Source organism: Saccostrea cucullata, unplaced genomic scaffold, assembly GCF_032062105.1.
Source record: "Saccostrea cucullata isolate Sc308-1 unplaced genomic scaffold, CSIRO_AGI_Scuc_v1 ctg7943, whole genome shotgun sequence".
Taxonomy (NCBI): Eukaryota; Metazoa; Mollusca; class Bivalvia; order Ostreida; family Ostreidae; genus Saccostrea; species Saccostrea cuccullata.
The window spans coordinates 1-16,648 of NW_026926873.1; the positions used below are offsets into that span (position 1 = coordinate 1).

At 34.7% G+C, this 16,648-nt stretch overlaps 1 protein-coding gene across 1 annotated transcript; it reads right to left on the minus strand.

Annotated features, from left to right (window-relative positions):
• Nucleotides 1-2,093: 2,093 nt before the first annotated feature.
• On the minus strand, nt 2,094-4,821 carry LOC134272803 (caveolin-1-like). The gene is made up of 2 exons (XM_062754972.1): nt 4,746-4,821; nt 2,094-2,432 (listed from the first exon to the last, which is right to left on the minus strand). The coding sequence occupies exons 1-2, from the start codon at nt 4,800-4,802 to the stop codon at nt 2,097-2,099; spliced, it is 393 nt and encodes a 130-aa protein (XP_062610956.1). The 5' UTR covers nt 4,803-4,821; the 3' UTR covers nt 2,094-2,096.
• Between the last annotated feature and the right edge of the window lie 11,827 nt (nt 4,822-16,648).

Below are 16,648 nucleotides of genomic sequence, written 5' to 3' on the forward strand. Positions count from 1 at the left end.
AAAAAACCCACTATGTTTAATGTCATAGATGGGTAGGTAGTGGCCAGGGATCTAAAAGCCTGAATTTTCAGTTCTGCTAATTCATGTCAAAATTAAGTTGTCAAAAATGGGCACATCGACACTTTTTTAAAGCATTTAAATGCCAACAAATGCAACATGAGGTATGTATACGTAGTATACATCGAACCATGTCTACGTGCTGTTCTAAGTTTTGACGACCTTCTTTTTATGAAAAAATGTCACCCGATTAACGTACATGTACCTGTAGGTACAGGTAAACTAGTGTTCGATATGACGACATCCAAAGAAACCCTAACTGATGAAAAAGGCGAGCCTATCCCAATATTGTAGGTTTTTGTTACCATTAAAGAAAAAAAAATAATTTTGGCAGAAAAGTAAATGAGTCGTATTAATTAACTTCGTAAGTCTTCGTTTAACATTTTAAGAGACTAATGTTAATAGATTTCTAGAGACAAATTGCAATATTCTTTTGCCACATACCGGTATTTAGAATGTTTTTATTTCAGAATTTTAGAAATATGCAAAAATAATAATAATGTAATTGGTCATTTTTAATTTTGATCTGACATTTTTAGGATATAAATTTATAATGATTACCTTAAAACATATTTTTTTTTATAAATATGATACTTAGTTGTTATCTCTATGAATCCTACATGTATGTGCATAATTAATTTAAAAGTTATGTGAATTCAAAATATATAGACTAATTTACATATTCATCAAATATGAGATTGAAAATACACCAAAGTTCAATATTTACGAAGTTTTATTTTACTTAATTTAAGAAAAAAATAATTGGAAAATAGCACTACGAAAATAAACAGATACAATTTAGACCAGTTTAATATCAAGTTTATCATTAAGTGTTGAATTGAGCGGTTGACATGGATATTTCGATTTTGGAATTGTTTGTTTTTTTTGATTCCGTGATATACCTATGATGAACTCAAAAAAATCATTTCTTATATCGTACTTAAGTACTTCGAAATTTAAATGAATATCAATTTTATATTATATATATAAAAAGTATAGTTTTAATTTCAGCCGAGCAGAATAAGTAAATCTCTATATGTGTATGTTTATTTCTAAGTAGGAGCTTATTTCTTAAATAAACTGTCAATAAGTATGCAAGCAAATCTGATGTTTGATTTTGGTGACGGGTCTTTTCATATCCATTCATACCTTTAAATTCATACTTTTTAAATCTGAAGGTCGTTGGTCCGTAGTCATTTCAAAAAATAGATTTAAACCTTCTCGCGGTGTCATTACGGTAAATATTTTGGAAGTTTCCGTGTAACGGCTTGGAGGAGGTGGTTAATGCCATGCACGAACGCTTCACATACTTTAAGGATCTTTAAAAAAATCTCGTTTAAGAGATGTTTACTAAGAGTAAATTAATTAAGGCTTGCGATTTGCTGTGCTCAAGAAAAAACACGTATAATAACATCGCCTTCTTCTCGCCCCATCCCTTCCTTCCACCCAAACGGACTATCTTGATACTTTTTATCATAAATCTTAATTAAATAATAAAGATTCTAAATAATTTTATTTTTTTTAGCTATTATCATTTAATAACCATTGAATCTATTAAATTTACCTATTCTTATTTAAAATTAAACAAATCGCCGTTCTAGAAAATACATATGCCTTGTAATTAAAAATGATCACATATTTTAGATCAATTCAATCTTTAAAAGAGAGATTTGTTGAATCTGATGATTTTTCTTTCTTTCTTCATGGCTCACCTGGTTTTGAATTTAATTCGACATTGATTTATTTTAAAGAACCCATTTAAAAAAAACTCTGGCACGTTTTGTTATGTACATGTATATGTATTTTGATTTCAACCTCTTAAATTAATTTTATTTTTGTATACAGATACACATAAAGTCCCCTTCCCACATTCATAAAACAAATTTTTATTTCACCGGTTCAAGATACATATCTTTGAGTATAATCTCAACAAAAATTCCATTTGAACAAACAACATATTCACATTAATGTTTCACTTTTTTCACTGGGACATGGGGAGATCACTGGTGGTGAATCTTTTTTTTTTTTTTTTTTTTTTTTCATGTGCTTTTCTCCACTCTTATCTTGCTGAAGCAAAGCCCACAGGTTTCACATAATGGGCCCAGATAGCAGCTCAGATAAGTACCCACACACTTCTGGACGTAAATGGCGTAAATACTGAACATGCGTAATGCCGGCGTTGCGCACCAAATCTGCTCAAAACTTATGCATGCGAACTCGCAACCCCAAAATAGCGCGAGGAAGATGCCGCACAATCCCGACAAAAATATATAGCAGCAGCTCTTTCCATTGGAGAAGCACTTGTTACTATAAATCCAGACGCAGTCTGCACTGCGGACACCATCGGGTTCTGCTAAAACATCCTCAAAATTGGTCTGTAAGATAGAAAAGTTTAAAATATATTACTTTAAATGAAATAAGTTGATTATGACGCAAAGATTTTCGTTTATAGCATCTTCGCTAGCCAGGACTTTCAGATACACTGCTCTCCTCATAAACCCTTGGCAAACGGTGCAGAGAAAAGAAGGGATTTTTACGAACTTGAACAGGTACATACAGTTTGCGTCATCAACAAAAGTAAAAATAAAAACATTCAAAAATAAGGCATCGAACTGAACACCGAGTATTTTATTTTAAAAACTAAGTATAAATCAAAAAGATAAGCTATGAAAGAGGGTGAAGAGACTGGTCATCAAGAAAGTATTATCTACATGTACTTTTATTATCTACTTGCATTATCAACTTCCCCTATTTAAATGCAGAAATAAATCATCATCACCTGCATACGGGTTTAATATCTCGCAGTCGATACGATACAAAAGAACATGTTCTACGAATGTACAATTCCTAAAACGAGGTAAATTATTGCCAAAAAAGTTGATGAAACAAGAATATCAGCGGTATCGTTTAAAAACATCATAAGCTCAGTGGTCGACACAATGACCTTGTCAGCAAAAACAGTTTATCATTGTGTCAAATGCCGACTAACATTTTTCATACTGATTGTTAGTCCATTATTTATACACTGATTTGACGACGGATTTTTTCGTTATTTCGAAATTCCCGATCAGGACAAAGAGCACGGGGCGGGTGTGACCGGTCGGGAGGGGATGCTCACTGCTCCGTGGCACTGATCCCACCTCTGATGTTTTGGAAGTCCGTGTTTGCTCTGCTCCTATTTTGTATTGTTTATGGACTTTTGATCTTGAATAATGTTCATTATCTCCGAATAGTTCATCTTTCATATTAAGTTGTACTTCGTTGGGGTTGACACAGAAAGAAGAAAAAATGTGTACATATTGGTACTAGGGATGATCTAATTTGTTTAGAAGAGTCTAAAATTGGACAAATTTAAAGGAATTATTTCTGTGAGCAGAGGAAGTGCATTTTTAACTCGAATCTAATTATTTGATTGATTGATTGTATGTTGTTTAACGTTACTAAAGGAGTCTTTTTCGTGCCAGCACCTACTGCGACACGGGACATCGGCTTACACGGTCTCACCCGAAGAACCGGTTTCCACTTACCACAGTGGGATTCGAACCCGCGACGTAAGGATCGACTCCCTACTTCTCGACTTTAGAGCAGGCGCTCTAACCACTGTGTCACGCGGCGACAACAAAAATACTAGTAACGTATCTATATCATGAAAGTTTTTAAAGAATAATTAACAAGCAAGTGTTGATTTTTCATTTGTTATTGAAAGTGCAAATCGACATATTCAACATAGATTCTTAATCATTTTACACACATCTTAGAATATTGGATGACACCATATCTGTTCATTGAATAGTACGTGATTGTTGTTTAGTTGCGTTTTCATTTCCGACAGTAAAGAGTCAAAATATATCCCGAAAGCAGATTTGTCCTTTAAAAAAAGAGAATTGCTGATTGGTCGAATGATGTCGATCCACTCCAATCACAATTGATTGATTAATTGATTGTATACTGTTTAACGTCTCTCTCCAGAATATTTCACAGATATAGAGACGTCACCGTTGCCGGTGAAGGGCTGCAAATTTAGGCTTATGCTCGGCACTTACGGCCTTTGAGCAGGGGGTACTGAGGACCTATTCTAACCCGGATCCCCATTCACAATTGAAAAAAAATCCCAAATTGTTTTAAACACAATATGCCAAGGGTTTATGAGGAGAGTAGCGTATCAGAAATGCCTGGATAGCGAAGATGCGTGTATAGTAAACATTTCGCAAATTATGTGGTCGATGCCATAATCTTGTCAGTAATAACAACCTGTCGTTATACTTATAAGTTATATGCTTATGTTTAGACTGCATTCGATTTCTTAAAATTTTTCCGTTAGCCCGATATTATAACGAAGAGCACACTGCAGGTGTGACGGGTCGATAGGGATGTTTACTCCTTTGTGGCACCCGATTTCAAATATAATGTTAATTTTCACAAGTTCTTTTGCCAATGAAATAATCATGTGAGCAAGTGCAAATCTAAATCTGTTATAATTTCTTAAATTTTTGATATACTTTATTTTTGAATATGAAAGACAGTAGAAAGTATTTTCATGAAAGATAGCAATTCTTGATGGAAAACTGATTGTAAAAATACAAAAAATGTCATAAGCAAAGGGTACTTTTATTTGATTATATATTATTATAATATTTCTCTTAAAATAATGTTAAAAAACTATTTTTTTTTCATTAAGGTAGATTTACCTGAATATGCTGGTTTAAGTTGTTTGGATCTCTATTTAGAAGATCCACATCAGCCATATTGAATCCTTCCTGGCGTTGTAAGTCTGAGTGGGCACATATTTTGTGAAGAGAGATATCCTTATATACCGATAGTGCTGGGACAATTTTGATGTACAAATATTGACGATTGTTACCTAATAGTCTCTAATTACATTGATTCAGGCGCTATTTGTATTAAGGAAGGGTTACATGACCCCCTTTTTTTTTTACAAGTGCAAGGTAAATGTGAATATGGTAAAAAAATGTCATAGCCATGAACATTTCATTTAAGCTCTAACATATAGGTGTGTCAAGTTTATCTTGGCTCACCTTTACAATATCAACGAAATCTTTTAATTTAAATTTGAAACTTTACCCCCCCCCCCCCCCCCCCCCCAAAAAAAAAAAACAACAACAACAAACAAAAATAAGCAACAACAAAAAAAAAGTCTGCAAGGCATCTGTTGGTCCAAAATATATAACGTTTTCCAGGCGTTTCAGGATTTTGATATTTTACCTGCCAAGAGAACCTCAAAATCGGCATCATTATGAAAAATTAAAATTTTGCCGCCCCAAACCGAACTCAGTTTTATGTACATTTATTGCCAACTGATAACAAAAGCATAATGCTTCTGTAGTCCAACTTTTGCTCTGTTTCGTTATAGGTGAGGTCAGCTTTATATCGCAAATATGGTACGTCAAAAAAGACCATGACCTTATGTATAATAAAACATATACACATATACACTGTATTGACTATGTTCTTGGAAAAATGCCTTGTGTTGACTCCTCGAACCAACTGTTTGTCTTCAGCATAACGGCCTCAGACAAAAAGCATGGTTCTTTGGTCCGACAAGAAATGTACATGTTTAATGTAATCAGGATTATATCGTGCCCTGCTTTTTTTGTCTTTGTATGTCCATAATATTTACAATGTTTGACAATAACATACTCTTTTTATTGTAATTAAAACAGTTGAGAATATACAAAACACCCATCAGTGACCTATGCTCTTTTGGCTTAATTTTGTCAAGCCTTGACAATAGGAGTGAGGGCTTAACTTTTCAATCGTCAACTTCTCTCACTTAAGCAGCAATAAACCTTTATCTACTGTATACGAGGTTTATCTCTCAGTTGATTCAATGCGCAAGAGCATGTTCTGCGTATGAAATATATGGGGATAATGAACAGTATTCAAACTCAAAAGTCCATTAAACCATACAAATTGTAGCAGAGCAAACACGGACCTAAGAAACATCAGAGGTTGGATCAGGTACCATGGAGGAATGAACATTCCCTCAAGACCGGTCATACCCGCCGTGCTTTCCTGTCATGATCGGGAAATAACGGAAAAATCCGTCGTCAATTCACTTTTTTAAAAAGTCTGCATCAACAAGACTCAGAGCTTACATCTTTACTTCACTGTATACAACAACAACCCCTCACGATATATTAAAATCTAGATTTTAAAACTGACCACTCAATGAAAAACGTAACTCTTAATTTTCACATCTTTTGATTGGTCATAAGCAAAATAATTTTGCAAAGAACCATTCGAAATCTTGATACAAGTACCCTGAGGCTGACATTGAACCGATGAGATGAGTTCCTCATTGACAACAACTATATATGCTGTCTCCAGAGACCAGGTTTTCCAATAAACTTTTGGAATTCCGATGGGAACATAGGGTTATTGTGCTCCTTTATAAGCTTATCAGTTTTTATATTCCTATGAAGCAGAAACAAGTTGATGAAACAAGAATTTCAGCAGGCTCGTTTAAAGTCATCATTTGGTAAGTTCTATGGTCGATACACTGACCTCGAACTCCTCACAATGACCATTTTATCATTGCGTCAAATGCTGACTGGCTTTTTTCATACTAATTGTTAGTCCATTATTTATACACTAAATTGACGACGGATTTTCCCGTCATTTTCCGATCATGACAAGGAGCACACGTCGGATGTGACTGGTCGGGCAGGGTTTGCTCACCCCTCCATGGCACCAGATCCCACCTCTGATGTTTTGAGTGTCCGTTTTAACTCTGCTCCTATTTTGTATTGTTTTATGGACTGTTGATCTGGAATACTATTCGTTATCTCCATGATTCGTTCAAATATTTTACCTGTACATGATCTTTCCTTGGCCTTCAATTCGACATTAAGATAGTTCGACAATGTTAAATCAATGAACAATTTTATTTGTATTCATCGAGAGAATTTATCCTAGAAAACTTGAAATAACAGATACCCCGGAGTCTTTCTTATTTATTTTGAAGTTTACTGTTGACTTTGGACGCCCATCGTCGACTTTCCTCATTTATGAAGTAATAATCCTTAATTATCAGCTTATGGTGTTTATGTTTTCCAACTTCCAACTTGATCGCTTCCAAAAAATCTTTATGTGAATGCGATCACCTTTTTATGCAATGCATGCTACTCACTGTAAAGTTATTTTCACACATATTTCACCAAACTCGTTTAAAGTTGGTATTTTGAAATTGATTGGCTGTTATAATGAAATTGTTAGCAAAAAAAAAAACAACTTAATTTTATGGTTACATTTTTGTTGACTTGTTTCCTACCAATTGTTAGGCCTTCATCATGTTCATTGTTCTACTTAATGTGACTACGGAATGTTCTGTCTACCTGGTAAATACATTTAGATCATGGTGGGAGTGTCTGGTCAACAAAGGACGCTTGCCCATCCTACGCACCGGATCGACTTTGGAAACTTCAGGGAGTCCGTGTTTTATGCCCTACTCAAAAATTTTTATTGATAATGTTTTAGATGGATCTCTGTTCGATATCTTCACCTTTAATGCTAATACAATTTCAAATAATAACAACAATCAAGTTTAATTTTCTTTATGTTTACTTTAAAATAATATCCCTATCTTATGTACAACTGATTATTATTTCATATACTAGTATGTTGCATCAGCATTATTTATAGAATGCTTCATGAAGGCAAATCTAAAGATCTATTGTTTCTTAAATAGTACATGTATATCTTCAAACGTTTACAAAACGGAAACACTCATTATATATACACAACAATATAATTTTATCGATTGCTCTTTTCATTTTCTTATTTATTAATGTTGGACACAGTGATTCGACTAAATGCTAATCCACATGTCTCACATATTGGCGCCAAATAGCACGTGATGCACGTACCGAAATATTTCTGTAGACATCCCATCATGATCGAGAAACAGCGCAAGTAAGGAGTTATACACCAAACCATGAAAAAGGTGACGAAGGCAAACTCGCAGCCCCAAGACAGTGCTATAAAGATCCCAAATAACGTAGATAGAATGTTGTAGCAACAGTTCTTCCCACAATTGAAACAAAAATGGCTGGCTTTCCATACACAGTTTATGCTGTGGGCCCCAGCAGGCTCTGCCAAAACGTCATCAAAGCTGACCTTTCGTAAGATAAATTATACTAGTAATTAGCTTATTCTTAAATACTATACTCAATGCCTGTACAGTAAATAAAGTTTTTAAAACTATACCTTTCATATTATACCTTTTCATAGAAAGTAATTATTTTTAAAAATTATTTTTTTATATAAATTGCAAACAAGAAATATTTTATACCTTAACATGGCCATTGATATCATTTGGGTCTCTTTCGTCAAGATCGAGCTCCATTTTTCAATCTTAGATATGTAAGGTTCAAAATTATCCAAATTTTTAGAATGATTACTTTTATACTTAATGTCTTTCTTTGTTTTGAAACATAGCTTTAACTGGCATGGAACAATTGTAATGCAATTCGTTTGTATCGAACACTTGTACGGTAACATTATACTATTGTGTCATTGACAATCATGTATCGGTTTCATGTATAATGAAAACGAGGTTTATGTGTCAAACGTTTTTATAGTTTCTATATATATAAAAAATTCTGTAATTAATAAGTGTTTTAGAGATTAGATTTCTTGACGGTAAAGTCATTTACATGTACCGTATAACGGGTTATTTTAGCGGCGTGCTAATTTTGGCTTGTTTTAGCGTTTTGGTAGTAGTCCACTAAATTTTTCATCGCTAAAATATTCAATTTTCTTTTTTGTATGCTTTTGCATAGTGTAAGACCCCTGTGCCCGCTAAAATTAATTACAAGAAAATTCTTGGCGTATCTCTCAGCAACATGCCAAATTTTATTCTCGCCAAGAAAACCTGTACAGCTCTGGTTAAAAAATTGGTCAGATAAAACCAAGAGCTACAGATCCAAGCATAGTAAACCTTTTTACGCCGAGCGTTTTATTTTTTGTTTCTTGTATTTAGTGCCTTTCTCTATTTCAAACATGGTCCCGTTATTAGCAGACCTATAAACCCCAGTTGCATATCCAAAAACGACCAATGGCCGACGGGTTTTGAAGCAAAAATGGGATTCTTCGGGTGACAGTCGGCAGTTCATCGGCCGTTGTCTTGCCCGACTTTGACCTGTTTTTTTTTTTTTTTGTCGGCCGACCAATTTTGTGTCCATCTGTTCAATTATAGTTTTTTTCTGCGTCGGTGGCCGATTTCCTTAATTCAAGTTATCCGTCGACCAACGTTTGATCATCGTCCGATCATCGGCGGTCAGATTATAAAGTCGGTCGTCCGTCGTTCGACAATAAGGGTGTCCAAAATTTCGGCCGACTGTTAAAATCAAACTCCAGCTCAGAGCTCGATGATCGGGCGACGATTAGCCGACTTGTGATTATTTAACATATTAAGGATACATAACACAAACAAAATTTGATGCATGGTTTGATTTATATTTTTTGAACGGAACTAACATAACAATTAATCCGTAAGGTGTAAAGAAATCTTAAGTATTTTTTGCTGCTTAGATATGCGCCATTTGTCGTTTTTTTAATGCAATTCTAAACAAAATTTTGCACACATTTTCAACTTTGAGTCACAATTTTACAAAAGTCTGCCACTTTGCCTTGCAAACATTACTCACGTCTGAATATATATCAATGAAAAATATTGCTGATTTCTAAAGAAAAAAGATTTTTTTTGTGTACTTTATCCAAGTCATCGTTGTTCCTAGGAATGAATGTGACTGCTCTCTGTCGCCCGATACTCATGTTGGTCGATCATGTTCTTTCAGCCGACAATACCAGAAAAAATTAGTCGCCCGACCATCGGCTTAAATGTGACCTAGGCATTATTGTATTCATATGAAGTAGAATGTATCCAAAATCTTACACGTTGAAAGAAGAAAATACTCGCTATGCCCTTCAACTTGACATTTATATCGAGGACGTTATGTCGATTCACAGTGGTTATTTCCATTCTTACTTCGACACGATATACATCGGTGAGCTTGGAAATGAAAAAAAATACCACAAAGTCTTGAACCCCAGTCACATTTCCAAAAACGACCAACGACCGACGGGTTTTGAAGCAAAAATAGGATTCTTCGGGTGACAGTCGTCAGTTCATCGGCCGTTGTCTTGGCCGATTTTGACCTATTTTTTTGTCAGCCGACCAATTTTGTGTCCATCGGTCCAAGTTATAATTTTTCATGCGTCGGTGGCCGATTTCTTCAAGTGCAGTTATCCGTCGACCATCGGCGGTCAGTTTATTAACTCGTTCGCCCGTCGTTTGACAATAAGGGTGTTGAACACTTCGGCCGATGGTTAAAATCAAACTGCAGCTCAGAGCTCGATGATCTGGCAACGATTGGCCGACTTGTGAATATTTCACCTATTAAGGATACATAACACAAACAGAATTTTGATGCATGGATTGATATAAATTTTTTGAACGGAAATAACATGAATAATTAAACTGTAAGATATAAAGAAATCTTAAGTATTCTTTGCTGCTTAGATATGCACCATTTGTCGTTTTTATGCAATTCCATACAAATTTTCAACATTGAGTCACAATTTTATAAGATTCTGCCACTTTGCCTTGCAAACATTACTCAGGTCACCTATCTGAATATAGATCTATGAAAAGTATTGCTGATTTCTAAAAAAAAAAAATGTTTTTTGTGTTATTTATCAAAGTCATCAGTGTCCCTAGGAAATAATGTGACTGTTCCGTGTCGCCCGATACTGTGTCGGCCGATCCTTTTCTTTTAAACCCCAGTCACATTTCTAAAAACGACCAACGGCCGACGGGTTTTGAAGCAAAAATGAAATTCTTCGGGTGACAGTCGTCAGTTCATCGGCCGTTGTCTTGGCCGATTTTGACCTCTTTTTTTGTCGGCCGACCAATTTTGTGTCCATCGGTCCAAGTTATAATTTTTTATGCGTCGGTGGCCGATTTCTTCAATTGAAGTTATCCGTCGACCAACCTTCGATCATCGTCCGACCTTCGGCGGTCAGTTTATTGAATCGGTCGTCCGTCGTTGGACAATAAAGGTGTTTAAAATTTCGGCCGACGGTTAAAATCAAACTGTAGCTCAGAGCTCGATGATCGCGCGACGATTGGCCGACTTGTGAATATTTAACCTATTAAGGATACATAACACAAACAAAATTTTGATGCATGGATTGATATATATTTTTTGAACGGAAATAACATCCGTAAGACATAAAGAAATCTCAAGTATTCTTTGCTGCTTAGATATGCGCCATTTGTCGTTTTTTAATGCAATTCCATACAAAATTTTGCACACATTTTCAATATTGAGTCACAATTTTATAAGATTCTGCGACTTTGTCTTGCAAACATTACTCACGTCATCTATCCGAATACAGTAAAACACGGTTATAGCGAAGTCCTGGGGACCTGTGAATTTAATTCGCTATATCCATAATTCGTTATATCCGTATAAGGAATTCGTATAACCATATATAGCGTATTCGCAATATGCATGTTTTCCTTACTATCAAATATGTTAGGGAAGCAAATATTACAAAATATACCTTCGATAACTAAGGTTTTATTATGAATTGAATTTTATATACAAATGCTGAGAGAAAATAAAGTCAGTTCAATTATTCAAATTTTGAAATCTTGGAAAGTTCGTTATAAAAGATGTATAATTCATTATATTTAACCTCAACGGCACTCAAAATCAGTTCGCTATATCCGTAAATTCGTTATATCAGAGTTCGTTATAAACGTAAAATTTTACAAAGATTTGTTAATAATTTTGCCGGGGACCCAGAAAAACTTCGTTATATCCGTAAATTCGCTATATCCGTGTTCGTACTAAACGTGTTTTACTGTATAGATCTATGAAAAAAAATTGCTGATTTCTAAAGAAAAAAGATTTTTTTGTTTTATTTATCCAAGTCATCGGTGTCCCTAGGAATGAATGTGACTGCTCCGTGTCGCCCAATACTGTGTCGCCCGATCATGTTCTTTCAGCCGACAAGACCAGAAAAATTTAGTCGCCCGACCATCGGCTTAAATGTGACCTAGGCATTAGCCGACAAGACCAGAAAAATTAAGTCGCCCGACCATCGGCTTAATTGTGACATAGGCATTACACATCTGTTTCATATTTTGATATTCAACTTGAGAAAGACGTTAATGGTAATCTAACAACAAAGCTTTTTGACAAACAAGATGACTTTTTCAATCGTCAACATTCCTTACTTATGCGACAATATACTTTTATCACCTGCATGCGGGGTTTATATCTCAATTGATTCGATGTGCAAGAACATGCTCTACAGTACGAATGAACAATTTTCAAAACGAGGCACGTTTTGACAAGCAAGTTGCTGAAACAAGAATATCAGCAGTAATATTTCTTAAGTTCTATTGTCGATACAATGATCTTGTCAACAAATACTAGTACAATTTATCATTAAGTCAAATGCTGAGTGACGTTTTTCATACTAATTTTTAGGCTATTATATGCACACTGAATGGTCGATGGATTTTCCTGTTATTTCCCGATTACTGCAGGTGTGACTGGTCGGCAGGGGATGCTCACTACTCCATCTCACCTAATCCTTTCTTTGATTGTTAAGAGGGTTGTATTTGCTCTGTTCCTATTTTGCTCTGTTCCTATATGTTTAATGGACTTATGAGCTTCAATACTGTTCGTATGATAGGCGTTGAGTTTAACTACTGTTCGTTATCTCCATATATTTCATCCTGTAATTAACCATACATTTCACTCATTCTTTATACTGTATTTACTTCCAACATTTCTTGTGAATAAAAAAAAGTCTTGGAATAAAGAAAACAAAACAAAAAAAAAAAAAAAAAAGAGAAAAATTCTTGAGGTTCAAATATCATATTTTATTGCCTTTACAAATACTGGATACAGGGTTAATTTCGCTCCGTTTAATTTTCGCCTTTTTACACTTGCAGATACATTTGTCTCATTTTAGATTCTCCAAGTGATAGTTATATGAAAGAAATTATATTATATTATATTATATTATATCATTTCGCCCTGTTTTTAATTCACTAAAATGTAGTAGGGCGAAAGGGGCGAAAATTTCCCTGTATATCCCTGTTTTATGTTCGTAAAATGAAACGAGATAAACAGATAAATAATACTCTGTGTGTTAATTTAGTCGGAATGCAATTCTTTTTAAAATGATACTCGAAGACTACATAAAAACGTTTGGAACCTTTGAAAAGTATGAGCGTAAAACATCAAGTTACTATAATAAGTAATTGAAGGATACCATGTTTTAAGAGACGTAATACACAAAATAAATGTTCATCTATCAGACAGTAACAATTTATCATTTAACTGTAATACTGAAAGGAGAAGAGTGGGAAATAGGAATGGATTATACCCAGGTACATATGTCTCAGGTTTTTCTCCTTTTTCAAGATTAATGATAACTGTTTAAGGACGAGATACATGTATTTATGCACTTCTTGTCCTTGAGTTTTTCAGAATTTTTGGGCTTTGCGACCGTGTTTAGGTATAGCTGCATATTTGATGAACAATATCATTTGAAAAAGAAGTCCTCTTTCCCTTTGTTTAAGCTATAAAATGAACCAATTACCAAGTCCTATTTTCTGTGGAAAAAGGAGTAAACATCCATTACTTTGGAATGCTGGTAATTGCCGAAATTAAATGAAGAAAATGTAGCCATCAATGACTTTCAAGGTTTTGTCTTCTGACTCTGTTATTTATAACTGTATTTTGAAAAAGTTAATTATGAGAGGTGAACAGTTTTACATTTGTTTAAATATCTTAATATGATACTTGGGAAGTCAGGCATACAATCAAAGACATTGCGATAATTTCAACAAGTGTTGTGTCCAAAAACTAGACGAGTCATGTATATATAGTTTTTAAATCAGTTTCCCTATCCTTAAAAAATGGAACTATTTTTATTAATTTAGCAGGAAAGAAATATGTAAAAACAATCTACTTTGCTGTGAAGGCAAAAAAAAAAAAAAAATCAAATATCAAAATGATGCACACGACATGATTTAGCAAGCAATTAAAGTTTTGGATATTAGAAATCCACACCTTTTTTTATTTACTGTTAAACACCATTGCATGTCAGAGATTTAAATTATATGGGACAAAGTCTTGTCAACCCAAACCTTTTATCGTGGGTATCATTTACAAATTTACAACGAAGATATTTCTAATTAAAGAAAGAAGAATAACAGCGTTCTTTGGTTTTCCTGTTCCTACTGGAAACAAGAGTCAACTCAATAATAACTCACGCTATGTCAACAGAAAGCATGATTGCGGAAAACCTTGAAAGTACGTGTATGGTAAAAATTTTCTACTATCAAAAGATACACAAATTTAATTGGGGCATTTGAAGAAGCATCTCGAGTATTAAAGAATATATAAATATCTAAGATTTTACAATATAACCCCCAATTTTCTATAGAGTAAAATCAATGTTAAACGTAGATCAGATAATATATGAATTCCCTTTCTCTCTTTCTCTCTCTTAAAATTTACGTTTTGAGAACATAAAACCGAACATGTAAATAAGGTACCATATTTTGTGATCAGGCTTAGCTTTCGAATTTTAGTTCAATTTCTGTTAAGCAACTGAGATTTCTGACGAAATTCTTTATCATTAAGTATCACCTTAGTGGCTCCTTCTTTCAAATGTTTAATGCCAACAATAAATCTTAATTTTAAGTTGCTTGAATTTCAACTAAAAGGTCTATTTATGCCATCTTCATATTTAACTTTAACAAGAGGCCCAGGGGCCACAGCGCTCACCTGAGCACATCGGGCTTGAATTTATCCCCCCCCCTCCAGGCATTCATCATTTGAACAAACTAGAATCTACACTACCTGAGGATGATTCCTTATAAATATCACTAATCATAGCTTTGAAGTACTTGAAAAGAAGATTTTAAAAGGTTTCCCTTTATATCCCTATGTAAATCTCTGGTCGGCCATTTTGGCCTCATCCTAGCCCCAGGGGTCATGATTTGAACAAATTTGAATCTACACTACCTGAGGATGATTCCACATGAGTTTCATCTTTCCTGGCCCAGTGATTCGTGAGAAGAAGATTTTTAAAGATTTTTCCTATATATTCCTATGTAAAACTCGGGTCAGCCATTTTGGCCCCACCCTTGCCCTGGGGGTCATCATTTGAATAAACTTGAATCCAACTACTCTTATTCCACAAGAGTTTCATCTTTCTTAGCCCAGTGGTTCTTGAGAAGAAGATTTTTAAAGATTTTTCCAATATATTCCTATGTAAAACTTGGGTCGGCCATTTTGGCACCACCCTTGCCCCGGGGGTCATGATTTGAACAAAATTGAATCTACACTACCTGAGGATGATTCCACATGAGTTTAATCTTTCCTGGCCCAGTGGTACTTGAGACGAAGATTTTTAAAGATTTTTCCTATATATTCCTATATAAAAATTGGGTCGGCCATTTTGGCCCCACCCTTGCCCCGGGGGTCATCATTTGAACAAACTTGAATCTACACTACCTGAGGATGATTCCACAAGAGTTTCATCTTTCCTGGCCAAGTGGTTCTTGAGAAGAAGATTTTTAAAGATTTTTCCTATATATTCCTATGTAAAATTTGGGTCAGCCATTTTGGCCCCACCCTTGCCCCGGGGGTCATGATTTGAACAAACTTGATTCTACACTACCTGAGGATGATTCCATATGAGTTTCATCTTTCCTGGCCCAGTGGTTCTTGAGAAGAAGATTTTTAAAGATTTTTCCTATACATTCCTATGTAAAACTTGGGTCGGCCATTTTGGCCCCACCCTTGCCCCGGGGGTCATGATTTGAACAAACTTGAATCTACACTACCTGACGATGCTTTCACATGAGTTTCATCTTTCCTGGCCTAGTGGTTCTTGAGAAGAAGATTTTTTAAAACTGCCATTAATTTTTAACAAATTCATGATTATCTCCCCTTGGAAAAGGGCATGGCCCTTCATTTGAACAAACTTGAATCCCCTTCACCCAAGGATACTTTGTACCAAGTTTGGTTGAAATTGGCCCAGTGGTTCTTGAGAAGAAGATGAAAATGTGAAAAGTTTACAACGACAACGCCAACGACGACGACAACGACAACAACGCCGACAGACAACGGACAAATTTTGATCAGAAAAGCTCACTTGAGCCTTCGGCTCAGGTGAGCTAAAAAGTCGTTTATTTGAGGCGCTGTCTTTTCTTTAATCTAAGATTTTCTTTATGGAATTCGATTTCTGTTAATTTTATCTACACCAATATCTATTTTAGTGTGATATATTTATTTTAGAATTTAAATTGCTTCCTTTAGGATAGACGGAATTCCTGTAGAGATATTTCGCTGTCATACTTATACAGAAGAAATTCCTATCGAACACGTATTTCATCATTTTCAGTTTTAAGATCAACCCAACAATAAAGCGGTAAATTTCAGAATAGTATATTCCATACAGCATTTAATCGCAATATTATACTTGTAATATTTTTTCTATTTGTAATTATTTCTCTTTTTCCTGGGATTTT